Raw genomic sequence first — 25,042 nt, forward strand, 5'->3', positions numbered from 1 at the left:
GTGTGAGTGCCTCTTTAATCCAGTCTGACAAACACACATCTCAAGAATAGGTTCAAGAATAGGTTGACACATTTTTATTTAAAATGTTGACACTGAACTCTTAATTGCTATGATATGTGAACACAGACCAGCGCTGGTTTACTGGAGGTCAGGCTGTGGTTTTACAAGATTCTGGACCTTTCCCTCCGGATTGGCCTGCTGGGGGAAAGGACACACGGTGGATTTAGAAAAGACGGAGCCTGGGCTCTTCTCAGTTTGTGTAGTAGCACAAGTTAACTGCTACGGTGATCTTGCAGTACACTTTAGTCGGATACTGTATACTGTATAAGATTTTGTTGAATATTGACTATTTGTTGTGTTTTATGTACAGGCAACAGAATAAGTTATTCTGCGTTTTTCAAGGAACCCAAGGTAGATTAACAATGAACATACACAAATTCTACAGCCAATAAAACTGTCCCACACTGACAATGCGGCACATGTAGTTATAGTTAATGATTTGAAAGACGGGAAATGCCTCCTGGCTCGGACGCTTCCAAGTCTCAGGTGTCTGGGGATTTGAGACACACACTACTGAAATAGGTTATTTCATAACAGCAGTCTTCTTTGCCATGTTCTACTGTAACGACTGAAATAAGTCTAATGAGATGAATGTATTCTTTAATTGATATAGTATGTTCTTTAAGAAAGTTATAACTTTGCATACTTATGCATAACTTTGCTTACGATTTAGAGGTTTCTAAATTTGAAGTAATGGACGTTGATTGAAAATACCATAAGGAGATAGATAGATAGATAGATAGATAGATAGATAGATAGATACTTTATTAATCCCAGAGGAAAATTCTACACGGAGGAAGCAGTAAGTGTACATTTACTCATTACTGTACACTTACAGTACGTTTAAAAAACGAGGATTAAGTCGCCTGGCAACCTCGAGAGCAGCAGCAGTGCATTGTGGGTAGGTCAGGACGCCATGTGCTCTTGACTGAGGGACTAGTGAGTGTGGCGGTCTGTGCTGGTGCTACCGGGACATTTTATTAGAACGAAACATCAGAAAGCGGTGTGTGTGTTTGGAGGGGAACTGCTGACATGTATTGCACGCTACATTGTATCCGGACCTCGCTGCGGATAGCCGCAAAGATGCACCGGTAAGAGGCACGAAGCGGGCGGCCGGCTAAGCCGGAAGTCGGTGGTTGTTAGGGGAGACGAGTGAAGGACAGGAGCTGCGTGTCCTGCTCGTCCTGCGTGTCCTGCTCACCATACAGCGACAGGACGGGACATCTGTGCAGTAATAAACCCTCATACGTCTTGTTATGAAGACCAAACGTGCTAACTGGCTAACGTTAGCCTGGTTCATCAGTCCTGGTTAACCTGGCTAACGCAGCTAGCCTGCTAGCATGGCCGTTTGGGTCTAATGAGGTTCTGATTAAAATACTTCACATGATTTAACTCGCACGTTTGGCGTGATCCACCGAGAACACGTCGGTTATCCAGCTGCCGTGAGTGTGTTTTTAGCAGGACGTGGCCTCGTTAGCAGGACGTGAGATGCTGCGTGATGAAGGTCAAGTGTGTGGCAGCGTTAGCCTCTGGTCCACCTCACGTGCTTGTGATGAGAGAATCGGGCCAAAACAGTTCATCATCCCGTGTAACTGTAACTACTAAAGGTGCTGTCAGTCTCATAATTATAAAGCTTTAGCTACCAAGCTGAAGTTGAACGGGATTTGCTCGGAATTCGTTTATATTTACAATACATCATTGTATTGTAGATTGTGGTCTTCATTCACACCCACTTTGTTAATATTGTGTTTTGTTTGCACTGATGTATGTGATGGTCTCCACAGGCGTCACCTTCCAGTACCAGCAGTGTGCGCCCTGAGGACACTCAAGACCGGCCCTGTCAGTTTAACTGACGCCATAGCCACACCACCGTTAGATGGAGCCCCCAAACAGTATTCACCCAAAATCCAGCAACTCGTCAGTGACATAGCCAGTCTAACACTTCTGGAGGTGTCTGACCTCAACGAACTGCTTAAGGTAAAGCCAACGAGGTGGTGAGAATGTCAGCATTTAACACAGTGGATCCTCACACTAGTCCAGAAGGTCTGATTGGTCTGTTCATTTAACACAGTGGATCCTCACACTAGTCCAGAAGGTCTGATTGGTCTGTTCATTTAACACAGTGGATCCTCACACTAGTCCAGAAGCTCTGATTGGTCTGTTCATTTAACACAGTGGATCCTCACACTAGTCCAGAAGGTCCGATTGGTCTGTTCATTTAACACAGTGGATCCTCACACTAGTCCAGAAGCTCTGATTGGTCTGTTCATTTAACACAGTGGATCCTCACACTAGTCCAGCAGGTCTGATTGGTCTGTTCATTTCCTTCTTTAGAAAACTCTTAATATTCAGGATGTTGGGATGATGCCAGTGGGATCGATGGCTGCAGCATCTGCTGCCCCAGCAGCTGAGGTGAGGTTTCACCACGCAGAACAGACATGTTCTCCTGTTAAACATCCTGCATTTGGTGCTGCGTTTGAGTAAATGTGTCGTATTTAATGGGCTTTCGTCTGCAGGCGGTGGAAGAAGAAGCAGCCCCAGCCAAAAAGGAGAAAACGCATTTTACAGTAAAACTGACGGCGATGAAGGCGGATGATAAAGTCAAACTAATCAAAGAAGTGAAGAACTGTATTCAGGGTCTGAACCTAGTCCAGGTGAGACTTGAACCTGCAGCATTTTTTGTCATTCAGTTTGAATACAACGCAGAAACGGATTCACTGAAATTGAAATGGATGCTTCATTTGAATTTTCCTTTTTTTTTTTTTTTAGGCAAAGAAGCTTGTTGAGTCCTTGCCCCAGGAGATCCGGCCAAACGTATCCAAAGAAGAAGCAGAAAAACTGAAGACAGCACTAGAGGCAGCAGGGGGCACTGTGGTCCTGGAGTAGATACCACACCACTCATTCCCTTCATTGCCATCTTTCTTTCTTTATTTTTCATAGCAACCATAAAAGGAGCATTTGGCCAGGAAAATAATGTCTGTAAACATTACCACTTGATCTCCCGATGACCAATTGGGCGTCAGAACTCTCGTGCTGGACTTGGGCAGGCTCCAGGCTCCCGTTTGGTCACGATGAAGACACTGTCTCCAGCCTGAATGTCTGCCTGGTGCCCATAGCCAAGGACGAGCTACGGATGGGCCGGCCTGGGCAGCTCGGAATAGTGCCTGCGTGTCCGTTTGTTTCATGGGGACGTGAGGAGATGCGGTTCCATTGCCTGTGGTTCAATAAACGTCATGCAGTACTGTGCAAATGGTGTCATGGTATGAACCCGGCGTAGCAGTTGGCAGAATCGGCATGTTGTTGCTTAGCATCACTTGTCTCACAAATATAACGATGAATTTTGACTCGATTTTTACATGCAGTGAGAATTAAAAACAAAAAAACCTAGTTAATGAAATGCTTGTATTAATTTGTCTTTGCGTGTGCTGTTGATGCACCTTTTTAACTCAAGTAAGTGCTTGGAAATATTACACTGTTGAATACGAGATGCAATAAGGTGTGATTCACTGCTATCTGCCTTGGATAAACAGTGAAATATCTAAAAATTACCTCAATGTGGAATTATTCATGCCAGGAATTTCCAGGTTTTTTTCCCCTGTTACATGTCAGATTTACCTAGTTGCACTGGATATTCAAAAATTGGATAGTACTGGCCTACGATAGGTCACTTCACAGCTGACACTACCTTAAATACTGGCCTACGATAGGTCACTTCACAGCTGACACCACCGTATGTACTGGCCTACGATAGGTCAGTTCACACCTGACTACCTTAAGTCTGTCAACCATGGCTTTTGTGTGATATGGTTGAGCAGGTATTGGTTAAATATATTTTAGGTAGTACATGTCTTAACAAAGGTTTTCAACTTTTTTTGCAGCCCCATAGGGGAATACATAGATTGGAGACAATGCTTTAAAACCTGCTGATACTGAGGAGAGGTGCTTGCACCATATCTACTCATACCTCACCCAGGCTGTGTTGTCCAGAGCTGGACATTCATGACTATTGCTGCACATCATTTAAATTTAGATATGTTTCCATCTATGATTTATATTCCACTACATGTATAAGTCAAGTTAGTATTGTGTGTGTGGGGGGAGATGTGTGTTAGCTGCTGCGGTCTAGTATCATGTTTTCATGGAGCTGCCATTGGTGTTGATAAAACTAAATTAAGATAACTTTAGAAAACCTATTTGGTTACATATATGCCTCAATATTTTTGCTGTGACTGGTCCATTCGCACTTCTGCTGAGATCATGAAGACCGTGTTACTATTAATGTTGGTCACGTAGACCCATGCTGCGCCCACATCTTGGCAAGAATTTGAGTCCTTTCAAGTTCCGACGAGCTGATATCATGTTCAGACACAAACACGAGACGTTCGCGCATCCAAACGAGCCTGCATAGCTTTAAATTGTTTTTAATGGATCTAAGGGGCTTTAGTAACGTGTCCATTACGCATACGTTACCTGCGACTGTTAGGATCACTTTACCCAGCGAGTGCTGCCTGGAGATACGTGGACGTGAAGATCTTTCTCCAGTGTTTCTGCTTCACTTGATACTCCGGGCAGTTGGTCGTGCCACTTCAGTCCGAGCAACTGTGGCCGTGACAACTTCTCTCTCCTGGCACCGCGGATACGCCATATATATATTGGGGGCAATTACTCATTCAAACACGTCCAGTGTCCAGCAACTCTTATTTTGAGGATTTTTATTACGCCATTTGCTTAAACTAGTTGAATCTGCAATATCATACAAGTTAAACATCAGTATTATTTACCTGGAGCGAAGGAGCGCGGTTTGGAGACTATCTGACTCAGGCGTGTGTTGTAGAGGTTTAGAGGTTCGAGTCCATGACAGAGAGACGGATTTCTCGCTGGTACTTCGGTGGACTTTCCTCATGTGCGGCGGCGTGCTGTACACACCCGCTGGACCTACTGAAGGTAACCCGCTCATAACGCGGACAAATGACAGATGGATGGTTTGCATAACTTCAATTTAGCGACAAGTCTCAGTATAATACTTTGCATTCGTTATAATACTCTGGACCCAATACTCTCCATTACAGGATAAGCAGATTTAGTGATGAAACTACTTGTGTACGACTCGAGTTTAGACAAGTTTTGACAGATCAGTTAGGCATTTATCTTACTCTGTGGCCTTTCATTGCCAAAACCCATTTATGCATTGCACGATTTTCGTACCATCTGCGAGCTCGGAGCCATTTGGCACGACTGTGTCTGGGTCCGAACCCCGTCCAGGTCCACCTGCAGACGCAGCAGGAGGTGAAGATGAGAATGAGCGGCATGGCCCTGCACGTGCTACGCAGCGCCGGCGTGCTCGCGCTCTACAGCGGCCTGAGCGCCTCCACGTGTCGGCAGGTTCGTCCGTTTGGGAAAGTGACATCCGAACACGTGCGGTCTGGCTTGTTTAAAAGCAGGGCGGGTTAAAGGTTTTGTGTTGCGTTTCCAGCTGACGTACTCTATGACCCGTTTCGCCATTTACGAGACTGCAAGAGACATGATTGTGGATGGAAAGAAGCCCGTGCCCTTTTACCAGAAGATCTTACTGGCGGCATTTGGAGGTATGTGAGTGGTGCCCTGCACAGAGTAAACATTTAACAGTAGTCCGTGTAAAACTCTAGACGATTCTAGAGTTTGTTGGGGCTCTAGGCAAAAAGTCACATTCTCCCTTAGGGGACCTCAAACTGTCACTGCAAATTTGCACATTGCCACTGGTGTAGTTTAGCTCGAGGGAGCCCCCACTGGCCCAGGGGACCCATGCAGTTGCCTGCCTTGCAGGTTGGCAAGTGGTACTTCTGAGAGTTTCACCTGATTACATCTCTGCCTCTCTACCTGCAGGGCTTGTGGGAGGCTTTATCGGGACCCCTGCAGACATGGTGAACGTTAGGTGAGGTGGTGTTTAATTGCTCGTCCTTTGAACGGGGGATTATGTGCCGTGTCTACGTGCTCTGTAAGGTGTCTTATTCCCATCTGACCAGAATGCAGAATGATGTGAAGATACCTCCCCACCTCAGGAGAAAGTGAGTATGTGTGACTGCAGGAGTCTTCACGTTGGACACAAAACTGATCCTGGAACAGCCAAGTGCTCACATGGTTTGGTGCTTTTCTAAATCATATTGGACACAAAACTGATCCTGGAACAGCCAAGTGCTCACATGGTTTGGTGCTTTTCTAAATGGTATAATCTAATGCAGTGATAGTGCATTTGGTCTACTGGTTTATATGGTATAATATAGTGCAATGCTGTAATATACTGTAGTGCAAGCGCTAGAGTTCAACAAATTATTATGCAGTAATCTACCCCAGTGCAGTGGTTTATATGATATAATCTAGTGCAGTGCTAGGGATCCTCCAGTTTTATATACTGTATTCTAATGCAGTGCTGTAATCTAGTTCAAGGCTAGTGCTAGAGCTCCACAGGGTTGTATAACTGTAAACTAGAGCTGTGCTTGTGGCATATATGCTCTGATTTGTATGCATTATTCTAGTGAAGTGCAAGATTCATCATGTAAACCAGCTCTCCTGGTTTATGTGCTATAATCTAGTGAGGTGCTAGTGCTAGGGCAATGGTGTAATCCAGTGCTGGTGCTACAGCTGCACTGGATTATATGATGTAATATGTTTATATGCTGTGTGCTAATGCTAGAGCTGCACTGGTTCTTATGCTACAGTCAGTGCAGTGCAGGTTAATTTGATGTGGACCTGGTGCTAGATGCACTGGATTATAGGCTTGTTGGAATATTTCTTCTTCTCTGCAGTTATGCTCATGCTCTTGATGGACTTGCTCGTGTCTGGAGAGAAGGTCAGAGTGAATTATTGTTACAAGAAAAATATGAATGCAGAGACATTTGTGTTTCGACAACTTTGACAACTTGTGTTGTGGTCTGAACCATTCAGTTTAATTTCCAGCTCAGGAAATCAACTTAAGTTAACCTGTTGGGTACATTTTAACCAGAATTCTCTTTTATTTTGAAGAGGGTATTTTAATCTCACTTGTGAATTCATTGCACGTTGTTTCTTGATCTTGAACCCATGGGACCGAATGTTAAGTTTGCACACAGCGTTTGTTCTTTCCCTGCAGAAGGAATGAGCAAACTATTCTCTGGAGCAACCATGGCGTCCAGCAGAGGCGCTTTGATCACAGTGGGCCAGGTACAACGCCTGACCGTTCACTCCAGTTTTGAAAACAGCTTTTGGTGGACCACAGTGGTCTCTTACATCCTCTTGTGCTTGGCTTAGCTGTCCTGCTATGACCAAGCCAAGCAGCTGGTGCTGGGGACGGGCCTACTGACTGACAACATTGCCACTCACTTCATTGCCAGCGTCATTGCGGTGAGTAGCCGGTACTTTTTTCATTCTCTGCACTGAATGCACCAAGTGCTTTTTAAAAAACTCATTTTCTCAGACTCTCAGCAGTACAAGTGTGGTTAATTCACTTGGTTGCTATGAATGCAGTTAGTTTGCCTCCTTGCAACATCTCAAAGTGTAACGTGAACAGGGAGGGTGTGCTACGGTCCTCTGTCAGCCGCTGGACGTGGTGAAGACCAGGCTGATGAACTCCAGAGGGGAATACAGGGTAAATACAGGGCAATGCCTGTACTGCTCACGAGTCTTTCCACTCCAGTACACATGTAATCTGGAAAAACCAATGTTAATCCACGGTGCTGTTGTGTCTGTGACAGGGATTGACCCACTGTCTGAAGGACACTGCCAGACATGGACCTAAAGCTTTCTACAAGGTGAAAAAAAAACTTTTCTGCATCTTTCCAAGAAATCTGTGACACTGTGAGCCCAAGTTGTCTTTCCCATTTACATAGATGCAGCAGGCTCCATCCCTCTATTATATTTATATTATTTCCTTGTAGCAGGGTCCTTTATGATTTCTATTTTCGCCTGTGCCGCTATATGGTTTTTTCGGATATAACAACAGGGTTCCTTCCTTCCGTTCCTCCCTCCTCCCCTCCTCATTGACCCCTAGGGCCTCGTTCCTGCGGGGATCCGTCTGATCCCACACACCGTGCTCACCTTCATCTTCCTGGAGCAGCTCCGTCAGTATTTTGGCATCAGAGTCATCACTTCCACGTGAGCACTCGCCGTCCGTCTCTGCCTCAACGGCGCTGGGCTCTGGACGGGTCCCTGCTGGGGACAAACTTGTGGTTCAGGACCTCTAGCCGTGTTTGTCCATACTAAAGGTTCAGCCGAGGGCACTGACTAACCTTTGGCACTGGCAGGACTCACAGAGGTTAACGCAGAACTGAGCCAGTATCCCAGTGCCACACTGGTGTGCAGCTTCAGAAGGCCTTTGCCTATATACTGTGAAACATTAGATTATCTGTGAAACTCCTAGTTTAATCCAGTCGTGACGCTTGGGAGATTGACGTGTCTGTTTAACTTAAACTTTATGTAACAGATGTGTTATATGTACCTGCTCTATCTTCTCATCATGCTAAGTTATTTCTATTTTATAAAGGGCTGCAGATGATGAACATAGTAAAATTAGAGTTTGATTTTATTTTGCTTCGTTTGTTTTTTTATTTTATACCATGTGTATGGAAATAACATATTTGCAGGATGTGAATTAAGCGCAGTTTTGGATAAAGTGAAAATGGCTAATGGTGAATAGTTATTGGCAAATCTTTGCAGTTTCATGACGTTGTCTCGCCACCTAATGCGACACTCCTAAGTTTCACCAGCAGGGGGCAGGGGTGAACCGCGCACGGGTTGGAATTGCTCGACGCAGTGCTCCATAATTTTACCCACGCGAAGGACTGCTGTGGGTCAAAGCTTTTTTCCAAAACCACGACATGGTCAACAAGTTAAAAGGCTTCGTAGACGAGAGTCATTGTATAGTTTGAACGGAGATCAAAAACTATGAGGACTATGAGAAACTATGTTCACACTGTCTTCTAACTGCCTCCAAGTAAACTCACTTGACTTATACTGTTTTGGTGATCTCATGCTCAATAAGGTACTTCATTAGACTGTAAAAGACAGTTCTGTATCAGTAACAATTTACTGTCCCCTTTCGGCATGTTGCTCATTCTTTTTATAAAGACTTCAGAACTGGGGACTTTTCCGGATGACTACCACGAAAGAAATTCTCAGGGATTGTTCTGAACTTAGCTGATCAGGGAGCTGTTTGTCCTCATGTGGGTCTGGGTTGGGTTCCTGCTCTGCTGCTGTGCACCCTCTCGATCAGAGCCACGCCATCTTTGATTCTGACTTCTATAAGGTTTATGCTTTTGTACATATAGTATATGCACATACTAATGACCTAGTGGTCTCATTTGGCTAATAAATGGAAGCGTGCGTCATTTGGCTAAGGAATGGCTTATCCAAGCAGCTGTACAAAGATAATGTCATGAAAATTAATTACTCTTTTGAGTGGGTTTCTGCATGTTCTTTTCTACCCAAACTCATTTGAGGTGAATTAATAGGAATTTCAAATACTGAATTGGCAATGCAAGACTAAAAACTATTATTGGAAGGTGAATCAGACTTTTTTACATCATGTCCTTTGAGAACATTTGGGGTAAATATAGCAAATATAGCATTATTTTACTTGGTCCATACTGCCAATCCATATTCTATGAATACTGCAGGGATGTATCTGAATCCCCCAGAGTCTCATTAAGTTGGTTCTGCTTGTTCTCCTTAAATGCCCGTTTCCAAGAATCCAGATCCCTTCAGACGCATTACTGACCCCAGATCCATTCAGACGCATTACTGACCCCAGATCCATTCAGACGCATTATTGACCCCAGATCCCTTCAGACGCATTATTGACCCCAGATCCCTTCAGACGCATTACTGACCCCAGATCCCTTCAGACGCATTACTGACCCCAGATCCCTTCAGACGCATTACTGACCCCAGATCCCTTCAGACGCATTACTGACCCCAGATCCCTTCAGACGCATTACTGACCCCAGATCCCTTCAGACGCATTACTGACCCCAGATCCCTTCAGACGCATTACTGACCCCAGATCCATTCAGACGCATTATTGACCCCAGATCCCTTCAGACGCATTACTGACCCCAGATCCCTTCAGATGCATTACTGACCCCAGATCCCTTCAGACGCATTACTGACCCCAGATCTATCAGACGCATTACTGACCCCAGATCCATTCAGACGCATTACTGACCCCAGATCTATCAGACGCATTACTGACCCCAGATCCATTCAGACGCATTATTGACCCCAGATCCCTTCAGACGCATTATTGACCCCAGATCCCTTCAGACGCATTACTGACCCCAGATCTATCAGACGCATTACTGACCCCAGATCCATTCTGACGCATTACTGACCCCAGATCCCTTCAGACGCATTACTGACCCCAGATCCCTTCAGACGCATTACTGATCCCAGATCCATTCAGACGCATTATTGACCCCAGATCCCTTCAGACGCATTACTGACCCCAGATCCCTTCAGATGCATTACTGACCCCAGATCCCTTCAGACGCATTACTGACCCCAGATCTATCAGACGCATTACTGACCCCAGATCCATTCAGACGCATTACTGACCCCAGATCTATCAGACGCATTACTGACCCCAGATCCATTCAGACGCATTATTGACCCCAGATCCCTTCAGACGCATTACTGACCCCAGATCCATTCAGACGCATTACTGACCCCAGATCCCTTCAGACGCATTACTGACCCCAGATCCCTTCAGACGCATTACTGACCCCAGATCCATTCAGACGCATTACTGACCCCAGATCCCTTCAGACGCATTACTGACCCCAGATCCCTTCAGACGCATTACTGACCCCAGATCCATTCAGACGCATTACTGACCCCAGATCCATTCAGACGCATTATTGACCCCAGATCCCTTCAGACGCATTACTGACCCCAGATCCATTCAGACGCATTACTGACCCCAGATCCCTTCAGACGCATTACTGACCCCAGATCTATCAGACGCATTACTGACCCCAGATCCCTTCAGATGCATTACTGACCCCAGATCTATCAGACGCATTACTGACCCCAGATCCATTCAGACGCATTACTGACCCCAGATCTATCAGACGCATTACTGACCCCAGATCTATCAGACGCATTACTGACCCCAGATCCATTCAGACGCATTATTGACCCCAGATCCCTTCAGACGCATTATTGACCCCAGATCCCTTCAGACGCATTACTGACCCCAGATCCCTTCAGACGCATTACTGACCCCAGATCCCTTCAGACGCATTACTGACCCCAGATCCCTTCAGACGCATTACTGACCCCAGATCCCTTCAGACGCATTACTGACCCCAGATCCCTTCAGACGCATTATTGACCCCAGATCCCTTCAGACGCATTATTGACCCCAGATCCCTTCAGACGCATTACTGACCCCAGATCCCTTCAGACGCATTACTGACCCCAGATCCCTTCAGACGCATTACTGACCCCAGATCCCTTCAGACGCATTACTGAACCCAGATCTATCAGACGCATTACTGACCCCAGATCCCTTCAGACGCATTACTGACCCCAGATCCCTTCAGACGCATTACTGACCCCAGATCCCTTCAGACGCATTATTGACCCCAGATCCCTTCAGACGCATTACTGACCCCAGATCCCTTCAGACGCATTACTGACCCCAGATCCCTTCAGACGCATTACTGACCCCAGATCCCTTCAGACGCATTACTGACCCCAGATCCCTTCAGACGCATTACTGACCCCAGATCCCTTCAGACGCATTACTGACCCCAGATCCCTTCAGACGCATTACTGACCCCAGATCCCTTCAGACGCATTACTGACCCCAGATCCATTCAGACGCATTACTGACCCCAGATCCATTCAGACGCATTACTGACCCCAGATCCATTCAGACGCATTACTGACCCCAGATCCCTTCAGACGCATTACTGACCCCAGATCTATCAGACGCATTACATTACAGATCCCTTCAGACGCATTACTGACCCCAGGTCCATTCAGAAGCATTACTGACCCCAGGTCCATTCAGAAGCATTACTGACCCCAGGTCCATTCAGAAGCATTACTGACCCCAGGTCCATTCAGAAGCATTACTGACCCCAGGTCCATTCAGACGCATTACTGACCCCAGATCCCTTCAGACGCATTACTGACCCCAGATCCATTCAGACGCATTACTGACCCCAGATCCCTTCAGACGCATTACTGACCCCAGGTCCATTCAGAAGCATTACTGACCCCAGGTCCATTCAGAAGCATTAAGATGTGCAGTATGACTCCAATGCATTATTGACCCCAGATCCAATGTCTTTTAACATTTTGACATTTATTGCCATTACTTGACATCAATCCTGAAACCAAATTCAAACATACAATGTGACTGCACTCTTAGTGTGTTAAAAACATGGAGTCCCTGTCAATGTTGTGTGTCATGGTCACGTGCATTATTGCACTTTTGTCTCACGTGTTTTGTCTCACATGTGGTGACTCATATGAGTGAGTATGATACTCACTCACTTCCCATGTTCAAAAAGAGACATCTTAGGAAAAAGCTTTCCCGTTTCATTATCTAAATTAACCAGGGTTCAAATCCACTAAAATTAATTATCCTACATTTAGATGTCCGCTGCTTTAAAAACAAATCTGAGTAGTTTATCTTAATTGCCTCCTTCTCCCTGTAATGTGGTTTGAGTCCTATAATATATTCATAGTCAGAATTTGCATGCACAGGCCTCCCCAAATAAGGTTTTCCTGCTGTGCTTTATTGTAGTCCATTAACCGAGAGGTTGATTTAGATTCCTGGCATGTCCAATGAGCCGGACTTCAGGTATCTTAGAGCTAAGCAAGATAAGCACGATTATGCTGCTTCAGCACAAGACTACCTTAATCTGACCCTTTTAGCTCAGAAGTTGTTTTCAGCATAGTGTAGGTTTCTCCCTAGGAAAATATACCTTGAGAGCTAGAGCTGCTTTTAGAGTGTTGGACAAATGGACTTCATTTAGCAGGAATATATTCGTAAAGTACAATCAAAAATGATCCATTAGAGCTGAGGGGGAGGATCTATATTGGAATACAAAACAGGATGATTGCACAACAGGATGATTTCATTTTTGATAAGCGTTCGAATGCGCGGAGCGGAAAAGAGCACTCTACTGAGAGGAATTCTGCAGCGGCACCCGCCCGGTCGTCACCACAGAACGAACAAAAGGAAACGACGTGTTGACCAACACGACCTCCAAAAGCTTTCATTGGACAGCAGGGCAGACGGCACCTTCTGGTCCTGCTCTTGGGCAGCTCTGTTAACCCTGTTGACCTTTGACCCCCTCTTGCAACGTTGCTCAACGGAATGGGCCGGGGTGGGGTGGGGTGGGGGGGGGGGGGGGGTGCCATGTCTCGGTGCCCCCCTGCGTGACTGTCACTGCATCCTGTAGGGTGAGTGTGTGACTGTGAGCTGATCGGAGCTGGGAGGTCTGATAACGGTGCTCTCTAAAAGCAGTGGGCGAGGAGGGAAGAGTTTGGATCTGACATGCTGCATAACACCCTGGGGACTCGTGGCACTTTTGCAAACTGATATGTGTTTTTGCAAACTGATAAGTGTTTGCGTGCCTAGATCAATAATGTACATCAATCATTTGGGAGCAACATGGCAATAGAACTATGGGAAGCCATTCTTGTTTATCAAGAGTTCATTTTTACATAAACATGAGAATATTACGTTTCAGAACACACAACCTTATATAGAAACTGCAACCAGAGTCTGGATGTTTGTGAATGTTCATCTACTCTTTAACAGCTTCACTTGGCAAAGCATTTTCTTTTACAGAAACATCATTCCTTCAAAAAACTGTGTGTGTGTGTGTGTGTGTGTCTGTTTAAGCTCTTGGATGAGCAAGCAAAGGTCTTCAGTAACTTTCAGTAAACTCAGTAACTTTCAGCTGAGCTGTATTGCTCATTTTAACAAGCGTCCATAAGCACTCTAAGCACTTATAAGGATGTATTGAAGAGCCTAACCACGACCCACACATGCTAACTGTCCTTTTAGGGTATTTTATTCCTCCAGCAGGCAGAGGGCGACACAAGCTGCCCACGATGGCCTGGCATGCTTTCAGTATCACTGCAGTGCTCTCTGAGTTGCTACGTTACCATCATCGTTTATTATGGTGACATCAATGGTGGCCCTGCTGTTCGCCGCAATGATGCTCACCAAGGTTTTAGTCTAGTTATATTTTCCATCTATTTAGTACCATAGTTCTTTTCATTTTAGTATGATTAATGCATTCAGCCATGAACATCTGATCTTACAGCAAGAAAGATTGGATTACCTTACATTTAGTAATGAGCAGGATGAATCATGATGATTCAAAACTCTTGAGATATTTCTTGGCAGGGCTGATAGCATTGCCTGCTTCTTTTTTTCTTCTTAAATAAGAATGTTAGACAATAGGTCTGGACATCTGTTTCTTAGAAAACATCTTCAACTTCAAACGCATCCATAATGGAATACAGAAACGAGTTGATGTCCTTTTATCTAACAGAGCACACACAATATCATTTTCTCTCCTGTCTGCATTGTTGTTTGATGCTTTGTAATCGAACCCCAAATGACATCCTGCCTCCTGCCAACCAAACATTCCCTGTACATTCACCTCCAGCCCACTGCCCACTCACCACCCACTCACCCCTCACTCATCACCCCCTCACCCACCACCCATCACCCACTCACCACCCACTCACCCCTCACTCATCACCCCCTCACCCACCACTCATCACCCACTCACCACCCACTCACCCCTCACTCATCACCTCCTCACCCACCACTCATCACCCACTCACCACCCACTCATCCCCCCACTCATCCCCCCACTCATCACCCACTCATCACCCAGTCATCACCCCCTCACCCACCACTCATCACCCACTCACCCCCCACTCACCACCCACTCACCCCTCACTCATCACCCACTCACCCACCCACTCATCCCCCACTCACCACCCACTCATCACCCACTCACCCCCCCACTCATCACCCACTCATCACCCACTCACCCCTCACTCATCACCCACTCACCACCCACTCACCCCTCACTCATCACACACTCACCCCCCACTCACCCCCCACTCACAACCCACTCATCACCCACTCACCCCCCCACTCACCACCCACTCACCACTCACTCACCACCCACTCATCCCCCCACTCACCACCAGTGTTGCGAATAACGGCGTTAAAAATAACGGCGTTAGGTAACGTCGTCATTTTGTCAGTAACGGGATAATATAATTAGTTACTTTTCCTGTCGTTACAACACCGTTTACGTTACTGGTCATTAAAAGCGGTGCGTTACTATATATTGATATACTAATGAGAGCGGACCGCTGCCCAGGCTAGTGAGGAGTAACAGATCCCGATAGGTCACAGTTCTCGGTGTAACACCTGTTTAACTTAACAAGTCAGTAAGCGATTGGTTAAGGCAGCGTTATGGTAGCCAATCAGAGCCAGTTTTTTTACATGCACGCCGAAGCACGCGAGTGACACGACACAAACGGAGAAGAGGCCGAAATGGCGTCAGGTGCAAGCCGAAGAAAACTAGAACTTTCAAGGCGATATAAACATTATTTAAGAAAATACTTGAAGTTCCTGAATGTCTACCAGACTGGGTATTTGATTTATTTAATTAAGAATAGAGGTTTTATTGTTAAGTTTACTTCTGTTGTAAACAAACCAGTTGTCTCAGGTTGAGAGAATTTAATTTAATTTCATAGATGTAAATGCACTTTATATAGTGTAACTGTTTACTTTTGCTTTTTTTTTTTTTTCCAAAGATTTGGGATTTTAAAGGATTTTATCCTGCACTGGTCTGTGGATGTGCAATAAATATCAAAAGTTAAACAATTTTCTGATCTACTCATTTCAACTGACTGTGAAAACTGCTTTAAAAAAAACTTAATTGGCATATAACCTTTTTTTAATTGTAACGCAAATAGTTACTTTCCCTGGTAACGAGTTACTTTTATTATAGAGTAATTCAGTTACTAACTCAGTTACTTTTTTAACTGTAGTGAGTAACTAGTAGTGAGTAACTATAACTAATTACTTTTTTAAAGTAACGTTCCCAACACTGCTCACCACCCACTCACCACCCACTCATCCCCCCACTCACCACCCACTCACCGCCCACTCATCACCCACTCATCACCCACTCATCGCCCACTCACCACCCACTCATCCCCCCACTCATCCCCCCACTCACCACCCACTCATCCCCCCACTCATCCCCCCACTCACCACCCACTCATCCCCCCACTCACCACCCACTCATCCCCCCACTCATCACCCACTCATCGCCCACTCATCGCCCACTCATCCCCCCACTCACCACCCACTCATCACCCACTCACCACCCACTCATCACCCACTCATCCCCCCACTCACCACCCACTCATCCCCCCACTCACCACCCACTCACCACCCACTCATCACCCACTCATCCCCCCACTCACCACCCACTCATCCCCCCACTCACCACCCACTCACCACCCACTCATCCCCCCACTCATCCCCCCACTCATCACCCACTCACCACCCACTCATCACCCACTCACCACCCACTCACCACCCACTCACCACCCACTCATCACCCACTCATCACCCACTCATCACCCACTCACCACCCACTCGTCCCCCCACTCGTCCCCCCACTCATCACCCACTCATCACCCACTCACCACCCACTCGTCCCCCCACTCGTCCCCCCACTCACCACCCACTCATCACCCACTCACCCCCCCACTCATCACCTACTCATCACCCACTCACCACCCACTCATCACCCACTCATCGCCCACTCACTCACTCATCACTCGCCCACTCATCACCTACTCATCACCCACTCACCCCCCACTCACCACCCACTCATCCCCCCACTCACCACCCACTCACCCCCCACTCATCACCCACTCACCACCCACTCATCACCCACTCACCCCCCCACTCATCACCCACTCATCACCTACTCATCACCCACCGCCTCATCTGCGATTTACTCCTTGCTATGCCCTTAATTTTCAAATGGGATTGCCAACTTTAGCACTTTTGATTAGGTAATTAAAATGTACAGTTTTAACAGACCTTTTAAACCTTATAACCATTTTAACCTTATAACAAAAAAGACAAAGACTTCCATAGACCTGCATTGCTCATGCCTGTGATCAACATGTGTTTCTATGGAAGTGTACGGCTCAGCTCACGGAACCTCCAACAATGCGGTTAAAGGGCAGAGTTTCCTGATCCCGTGTGTCTGTGGGAGCTGACGGTGGGTCTGAGGTTAAAGGCCCAGGGGGGAGGGGCAGCCTGACCAAAGGGGCGTGGCCTTGGACTACCCATATAATAATAATAATAATAATAATAATAATGTTCTGGTAGTGTAGTCTGCACAGTAAATGCACTCTCAATTCTGTTCTAATATGATAATAATAATAATGATAATTCTGTTCTGGTAATATAATCTGCACAGTGCTCCCAGATTCATAGAAAATGAGCAAAACTCATTCCGTGCGTTGCCCTGTGCGGACGTTGCCGTAACAACGTGCGTTATTCCTGCCGCTTGCCTGGCACAGCCCTTTAAAGGTAGCACAGAAGTGTGCGCGTGTGTGTGTGTGTGTGCGCATACAAGCGGCCTGACCCGGGTCCATTACACAGTGGCAGACTGCGTGATGTTTACATTCATGCTTATTAGGAGGCAATTTTATTCACTTTTTGTCAGCTTCCTAATTTTGGCCCTGTGCCCCAGCCGTAGACGACACCCAAGCGGGCGGAAATTAACGCAGTCCATGAGGAAGAGAACATCGCATCCATATCTGAATACACGTTCTGCTTGTGGATAATAACTCATGGGACACGGCCATCTTTAGTAATAATACAAAACATCCCAGTGGCCAGAACGGGTCCTGTGGCTCCAGTCTGATCAGGTCTGGGCAGGAAGACAGTGACGTCTGAAACCTGCCCATTACCACCTCAATATACCATTACCACCCCGCCTCTCGTTAGCCCACGGAAGGCAGCTGTTACGGAAAATTGTTTTTCGTGCACCCTGGCCCGTGGAATCAAGCTGCCGGTTATTGTCTGCCATTACTGTAGCATAGTGGTCACGCCAATCATATATAATGGAGGTGCCGTGCTCTGTCCTTGGCCACTATCAGAGCCGGGGTAGAAGGTCCCTTCCACTCTCCTGTGACTGGACCACAGACGCTCTGCTACGCTGGTCAGTGGCTGTTCCTGTCAAGCTGTTAATTCAGTGGTATCAAGTACCCCAGGCTAATTGATCAAGTGCTGGGCATACGTTGTGCATGTTGTGCACCAGACAGAGCAGTCCTCCGCACCCTTTGTGAACGACTTTCGAGATATCTCCCTAAACGTACAGTAAAATGAAAAACTCTTTTTAGTAGTGGACAGAGTGAAAAGTTCAGGGGGAGACTCGCGTGGTGCCGAACAGTGATATAATGGGTCATACTTAAACTCCTTTTTAAAACTCATGCAGTGTTACATTTCTTCTTCAGAAGCTGGAAATGATCTTACTGTCATATTCTGTGTTAGTCATGTTAATACACGCATACTGTTTTTGTATGAATATGTATGTCATATGACGTGTGCCAGGAGGAGCTTGGGGTGCAATGAAGCCTCCACTTTCTTCATTGCTGCTTCTCCCCACCAGGAGACAGCCAAAGCTGTCTGGCTGTCTTCTGCACCAGGAGACACTTCAGAACGCTTCAAGACACGCAACCGTACACACGTGTGCTGGGTGTTCTGAGAGACACTGTTCGTCCAGTGTCCGAGAAGTAGAATGACCAGCGACTCAGAATATCATTACTATATATACACGTTTGATAAACATTATTCTACTACGAAAGCTATAATAAAGCTTTTTTTTTTTTACTGAATATGAATTAAACAAATGTCAATAATCATCTCTTTATAGTTTTCTTTTCCTTTTTTGTTCCTGTCTGGTGATTGCTATCATTTCCAAGAAGCAAGGTGTGTTCATATGTGGGTAAGGATCAAATACAGTGTACAAACGGACTAACTCAGTCATGTCACACAGACAAATCCTTGAGCAAACTGCCCTCAGAATGAATAGCATTGTCAGAGTACAGGAAGTTTACATGTTACCATGAGAAAAGGATGGGGAGAGAGAGAGAGAGAGAGAGAGAGAGAGAGAGAGAGAGAGAGAGAGAGAGAGAGAGAGAGGGGCAGAGCACTCCTGTCATTCCAGCAGGTTGTGACTGATACTGGGTAACGTGTAGCTACCAGCTACATGTTATTTTTGCTGGTGGGGCGAGGCCAGCAGCTCCATCAGGCTGGGAGGGGCTCCATTGTCTCTCCGATGTCTCCAAGTGTAAACATCTACCTCGGCTTGCAAACTGATTATACACAGTCCGCCGTCAGGAGCTTCCTGTCCAAGTGGAGATTAGCCGTTCCATTATTCTTTGGACTGGGTAGCCGGACGAGCCAGCGGTAACCTACAGTATCGTACAGGACTGGTGAGGTGTGGTTGGAGAAACGGCAGCGCATGGAAGCCTCGTGGTCATACAGCCCTACAGGTCATACAGTTCACTTCCTGGTGTGCTGTCCACTACAGTTTCATCTGGCTGAGACGCAGAACACTGGCCCGTCAAGATGGCTGCGTCAATGACATGTCTGTCCATTGTCCTGCCCTGTTCTAGGGTGTGTTCATGATACCCACCCTGTTCTAGGGTGTGTTCATGATACTCACCCTGTTCTAGGGTGTCTTCATGATACCCGCCCTGTTCTAGAGTGTGTTCATGATACCCCCCCTGTTCTAGGGTGTGTTAATGATACCCGCCCTGTTCTAGGGTGTGTTCATGATACCCGCCCTGTTCTAGGGTGTGTTTATGATACCCACCCTGTTCTAGGGTGTGTTAATGATACCCTCCCCGTTCTAGGGTGTGTTCATGATACCCACCCCGTTCTAGAGTGTGTTCATGATACCCCCCCTGTTCTAGGGTGTGTTAATGATACCCGCCCTGTTCTAGGGTGTGTTCATGATACCCGCCCTGTTCTAGGGTGTGTTCATGATACCCACCCCGTTCTAGAGTGTGTTCATGATACCCCCCCTGTTCTAGGGTGTGTTAATGATACCCGCCCTGTTCTAGAGTGTGTTCATGATACCCCCCTGTTCTAGGGTGTGTTCATGATACCCCCCCTGTTCTAGGGTGTGTTCATGATACCCGCCCTGTTCTAGGGTGTGTTCATGATACCCGCCCTGTTCTAGGGTGTGTTTATGATACCCACCCTGTTCTAGAGTGTGTTCATGATACCCGCCCTGTTCTAGGGTGTGTTCATGATACCCACCCTGTTCTAGAGTGTGTTCATGATACCCGCCCTGTTTTAGAGTGTGTTCATGATACCCGCCCTATTCTAGGGAGTGTTCATGATTCCTGCCCTGTTCATGATGTCTGATTCATTCCACTCTGATCCCAGAGCATTGCATGAACCGCTTGACAAAATTTTGCATTGTCTTGATGATATTGATGACCAGACAGTCCCGTGCACCTCTGTTCACAAATTCCTTTACCTGGAATAATGTTTCCACAGAGACATTTACGACTGCATATGTCACACGTGGTAATTTTATTGAGAAAAAAGTAGCTGGAACATCAAGGAAGGAACTCAGTAAGAGATAAGCCAGCTGGAGAGGTTAAATCCACACTGGGATTTCTGCTCTGAACTGCTTTGACCTCTTCATTCCACAAGTTTCCACAGAAGTAATAACTCTTTGTGTGTGGCTTCTAATGATGTACGAGTTGTGTCTGTGTGGCTTTCTAATATTGCTGTAATTTTGACAAAGTGTTTCATCTTTGCTTTCATTAATCCCTAAACCAGCCAAATGTCTTCTTTCTTTGGTTATCCCCTCTTACTCATTGATGAATATCGCCCAAATAAAATGACCTTTTTGTGTTGCTTTTCTCATTTTTTAGCATAATGTACGAAGTCTAGGAATATATCCGAATTCTAGGATTATGGAAGGTAATTGTGCTCATTTACTGTAACTTCAGACTGGAGCCAAGCCCACTAACTCACAGACGGCTGGACGTTGGAGCAGGACACAGACGGCTGGACGTTGGAGCAGGACACAGACGGTGATGTGAAAACAGGATAATTGCTTCATAAATCTTTGTTGCTCTCCTACGAGTCCTACCAACTGCAACACACGCACCGTGTTATTTCAACTTCCTGTCCGCTGTGTTCGCCTGTCCACATCAGTTCACTCTGTTCCTCCAGATCGCACATTCTCAGAGCACAGATGCCGTGCTCTGGTGTCATATTTACATATGGCACAGGTTCCATGACTATCAAAATTATTTGTCTGAGAGCCAGGTTTGGTATCAAAGATTTCCTGGTATCAAGAAAACTACATTCTCGTTTCTTGAGGTGATTAGCATGAGTTTGGATGGTTTTAAGGCCCCAGCTAAAACCCTCCCTTGCAATAGACTAAAAACCTCCCATGCAGGTCCTGAGACTTTAGTACTGGAGACCAGCTGGTTAATGTAGTTTTGAATCAGGCCAGATTCATTTCTTTGAGCCTCACTTTCAGCCTGCATACAGAAACCTCCAAACATGTTTGAAGAACAAAACCAAACCTTCTGCCCTCGCTGTGTGCTGTCCCAGGTCTGAGAAGACATGTAGTGATAGACGTGAGACAAAAGTTCTGTTTTTTATATTAGGCAGATGAGCTGTTTATGCTCCTGTAAAATGAGTGCAATATCTTATTCCAAACATCTGAATATTGAATGCTCATAAACTTCCAGAGCAAAAAAGCACGTTTTGCATATATTTGAATTTAAATTAAGCTGGTTATCCAATAAAAAGAGAGATTTTGCCATCACTTTGCTATTGTCTTTTGCCTCATAGTATCAACCCCCTGGTGTTGCTCTGCAAGGGGCGTACAAGACACCGCAGCCAGCGTTACTGCCCCTGTTGAGGGTGGGTAGTCACCCAAACGTACCCTGCCCATGGCTCTGTGAGAAGAAGCTGGCTACTGAGCTTTGGAGGAAGGCTATCAGAAGCTGTGCATGAAAGATGGTGGTGAATGTTCATGATGTCATGTGTAATGAAACTGACCAAGCAGTCCAGGCAGCAAATGGGAAATAGAGACGGGCCTTGTGAAGTATGAGCGCTGGTCTCTCCCAACGTCAGCCACTCCACAGACATCTCAGCCCTTCAGGGGCAGGCACTGGCTCAAAAAACAACAATGACAGTTCAGAACAATCACTGGTCTTACATTTTAAGAGAAGACTTAGCATCAGAACAAACGCAGGATTCAAAGGGGGGTGGGAGGTCCAGGACACAGCCCCCCCCACACACACATCCCCTCTGCTTCCTACACCAATGCCTAATAGGAACAACACTGCAAATTGTTATATGTAAATTTATGAATTTCCATGCCCAAACATATACTCTTTCCTCTATAATACTTTATTTTTAATATATAGCTTTCGTACGTTTCTCCCTGACAGTGACGATTTAGCTAGATGGCATGTGTTGTCTCATTCATGCTTTTCATCAGTTCTGCATATTGCCCTGACATGCATAACTCTGAATATTTGGGGCTACTTGCCTGGAACACATACCTCCATCAGACACACATCTCCAGCATGTTGCATATTCATATGCATACATGCATAATTAGTTGTTCATCAGTATCAAAGGTGACCAGCTAATCCTTCAAAGAATGCAAGTCATCAATGTCTTGATAATGATAATGATAATGGCTGATGGTTAATTTGATCTTGTGCATAATGTTTGTTGACAGTGTTGCCAGTACAAAGATAAAACTGTGTGTTCATGGTTAAGTAACCACTCCACACCTCTGGATCTCAGTGAATCTGGAGAGGGTCAGAAGGCCTGAACACCAGCCCAGAGGAACGGCAGGAAGAACCACACCATTGTGAAGCATTATTGAACTTCAGCAAGAGAAACATGCAGCATGATTTGATTTAGGCTGCTGACAAGCAGGGTTCGAATTACGGGGGGGATTGGGGTGGTCAGACCCCCCCGTTTAAGGCATCAACCGTTTAAGGACCCCCCCGTTTAAGGCACCCCGTTTAAGGCATTGGTTTTAAGGCAAAACCAATCATTTGGGGGGGGGGGGGGGTCAAAACATTTAAATGTACTTCTCACATATAATGTTAAATACTACCAAAAAAATGCAGTGAAATTTACACCCTGAAAAAAACTTGACCCCCCCAATTATCATTGTATAATTCGCACCCTGCTGACAAGCAGTTGCATTCTCAGCACAAAACAGGACAGGTCTGTTATACAAATACCTTTCTGCATGTTGTACATTTTCACTAAACCAATGCACACTTTCTGATCCAGTCTGGGATGGAAACTTGTGGTTGAGTGAGTGTTGCATTTGAGTTGCAGTTCCAACAAGGCACCTTCAACAGTGGGGCCAAACTCCTCCAACAGTGGGGCCAAACTCCTCCAACAGTGGGTCCAAACACCTCCAACAGTGGGGTCAAACACCTCCAACAGTGGGTCCAAACTCCTCCAACAGTGGGTCCAAACACCTCCAACAGTGGGGTCAAACACCTCCAACAGTGGGTCCAAACACCTCCAACAGTGGGGTCAAACTCCTCCAACAGTGGGGTCAAACTCCTCCAACAGTGGGTCCAAACACCTCCAACAGTGGGGCCAAACACCTCCAACAGTGGGTCCAAACACCTCCAACAGTGGGGCCAAACACCTCCAACAGTGGGGCCAAACACCTCCAACAGTGGGGCCAAACACCTCCAACAGTGTAGTCAAACTCCTCCAACAGTGGGGCCAAACACCTCCAACAGTGGGTCCAAACACCTCCAACAGTGGGGCCAAGCTCCTCCAACAGTGGGACCAAACACCTCCAACAGTGGGGCCAAACACCTTCAACAGTGGGGCCAAACACCTCCAACAGTGGGGTCAAACTCCTCCAACAGTGGGGCCAAACACCTCCAACAGTGGGGCCAAGCTCCTCCAACAGTGGGGCCAAACACCTCCAACAGTGGGGCCAAGCTCCTCCAACAGTGGGGCCAAACACCTCCAACAGTGGGGCCAAACACCTTCAACAGTGGGGCCAAACACCTCCAACAGTGGGGTCAAGCTCCTCCAACAGTGGGTCCAAACACCTTCAACAGTGGGGCCAAACACCTCCAACAGTGGGGTCAAACTCCTCCAACAGTGGGGCCAAACACCTCCAACAGTGGGGCCAAACACCTCCAACAGTGGGGTCAAGCTCCTCCAACAGTGGGTCCAAACACCTTCAACAGTGGGGCTAAACACCTCCAACAGTGGGGCCAAACACCTTCAACAGTGGGGTCAAACTCCTCCAACAGTGGGGTCAAACACCTCCAACAGTGGGGTCAAGAAAGAAGCCCTCTGGAAGGCCTTGGCCAAGACTGGCATGACCACACTTTATCTACCAGTGGAGATAGAAGGAGAGGAGCTGTGAGTGTCAGGATCAGTGTGCCAGACATGAACTCTGGAACAAATCACGGTGCGTATATTTATTCATTTATTTCGCCCTCCGTGGTTTGAAGATGGGCTTTATGTGGTGGGTCATATGTCTTAAGACTAATTCAACCCAAGAGCTATTCTGACAAAAATCCCATTGACACAGGAAGGACTCAATGTTCATAGTAGGTTTCATGCCTTCCCCTTGAAATATCCCCACACGAGGATCGATTCCTCTGTGGGTTTTCACTCGTGGCTCAGGAGTCGTGTCCGATGGGTCCACAGGAAATGCCACTACAGGCTACACTTGTGAGTGACCCCCCCCCCCACACAGAAGCAACTTTTTAATTTGATTATATCAAAGAAATGGCTAAGTGGACATGTGGGAGGGAGGAGGTGTGGTGTGTACACTCGAGAAAGGCAGCCTCAGCGGTTTACCTCATGGGATGGGGCAGCTGTTTTGAGTAAAACTGC

At 46.4% G+C, this 25,042-nt stretch overlaps 2 protein-coding genes and 1 long non-coding RNA gene across 5 annotated transcripts; 2 read left to right on the forward strand and 1 right to left on the reverse strand.

The window, feature by feature from the left end:
- Window positions 1-99: 99 nt before the first annotated feature.
- On the reverse strand, window positions 100-4,977 carry LOC143517490 (uncharacterized). The gene is made up of 3 exons (XR_013131956.1): window positions 4,842-4,977; window positions 4,531-4,684; window positions 100-198 (listed from the first exon to the last, which is right to left on the reverse strand). It is a non-coding gene; the product is annotated as an uncharacterized LOC143517490 (long non-coding RNA).
- mrpl12 (mitochondrial ribosomal protein L12) lies at window positions 933-3,604 on the forward strand. Its single transcript, XM_077010074.1, has 5 exons — window positions 933-1,151; window positions 1,845-2,037; window positions 2,395-2,472; window positions 2,577-2,714; window positions 2,830-3,604. The coding sequence occupies exons 1-5, from the start codon at window positions 1,093-1,095 to the stop codon at window positions 2,944-2,946; spliced, it is 585 nt and encodes a 194-aa protein (XP_076866189.1). The 5' UTR covers window positions 933-1,092; the 3' UTR covers window positions 2,947-3,604.
- Window positions 3,911-23,079, forward strand: slc25a10a (solute carrier family 25 member 10a). 3 transcript variants are annotated; one of them, XM_077010083.1, is made up of 13 exons: window positions 3,911-3,999; window positions 4,895-5,004; window positions 5,323-5,442; window positions 5,534-5,645; window positions 5,923-5,971; window positions 6,063-6,104; window positions 6,843-6,886; window positions 7,166-7,236; window positions 7,324-7,416; window positions 7,583-7,660; window positions 7,767-7,823; window positions 8,063-8,166; window positions 21,130-23,078. In XM_077010083.1, the coding sequence occupies exons 2-13, from the start codon at window positions 4,915-4,917 to the stop codon at window positions 21,215-21,217; spliced, it is 948 nt and encodes a 315-aa protein (XP_076866198.1). In that variant the 5' UTR covers window positions 3,911-3,999; window positions 4,895-4,914; the 3' UTR covers window positions 21,218-23,078. The 3 variants fall into 3 exon arrangements, with proteins under 3 accessions (XP_076866198.1, XP_076866199.1, XP_076866197.1); XM_077010084.1 differs by lacking the exon at window positions 3,911-3,999 and having other exon boundaries at window positions 4,159-5,004; window positions 7,169-7,236; window positions 21,130-23,079; XM_077010082.1 differs by lacking the exon at window positions 3,911-3,999 and having other exon boundaries at window positions 4,163-5,004; window positions 21,130-23,076.
- The last annotated feature ends 1,963 nt before the right edge of the window (window positions 23,080-25,042 follow it).

The sequence above is a fragment of the Brachyhypopomus gauderio genome, chromosome 6 (assembly GCF_052324685.1).
Source record: "Brachyhypopomus gauderio isolate BG-103 chromosome 6, BGAUD_0.2, whole genome shotgun sequence".
Classification (NCBI taxonomy): domain Eukaryota; kingdom Metazoa; phylum Chordata; class Actinopteri; order Gymnotiformes; family Hypopomidae; genus Brachyhypopomus; species Brachyhypopomus gauderio.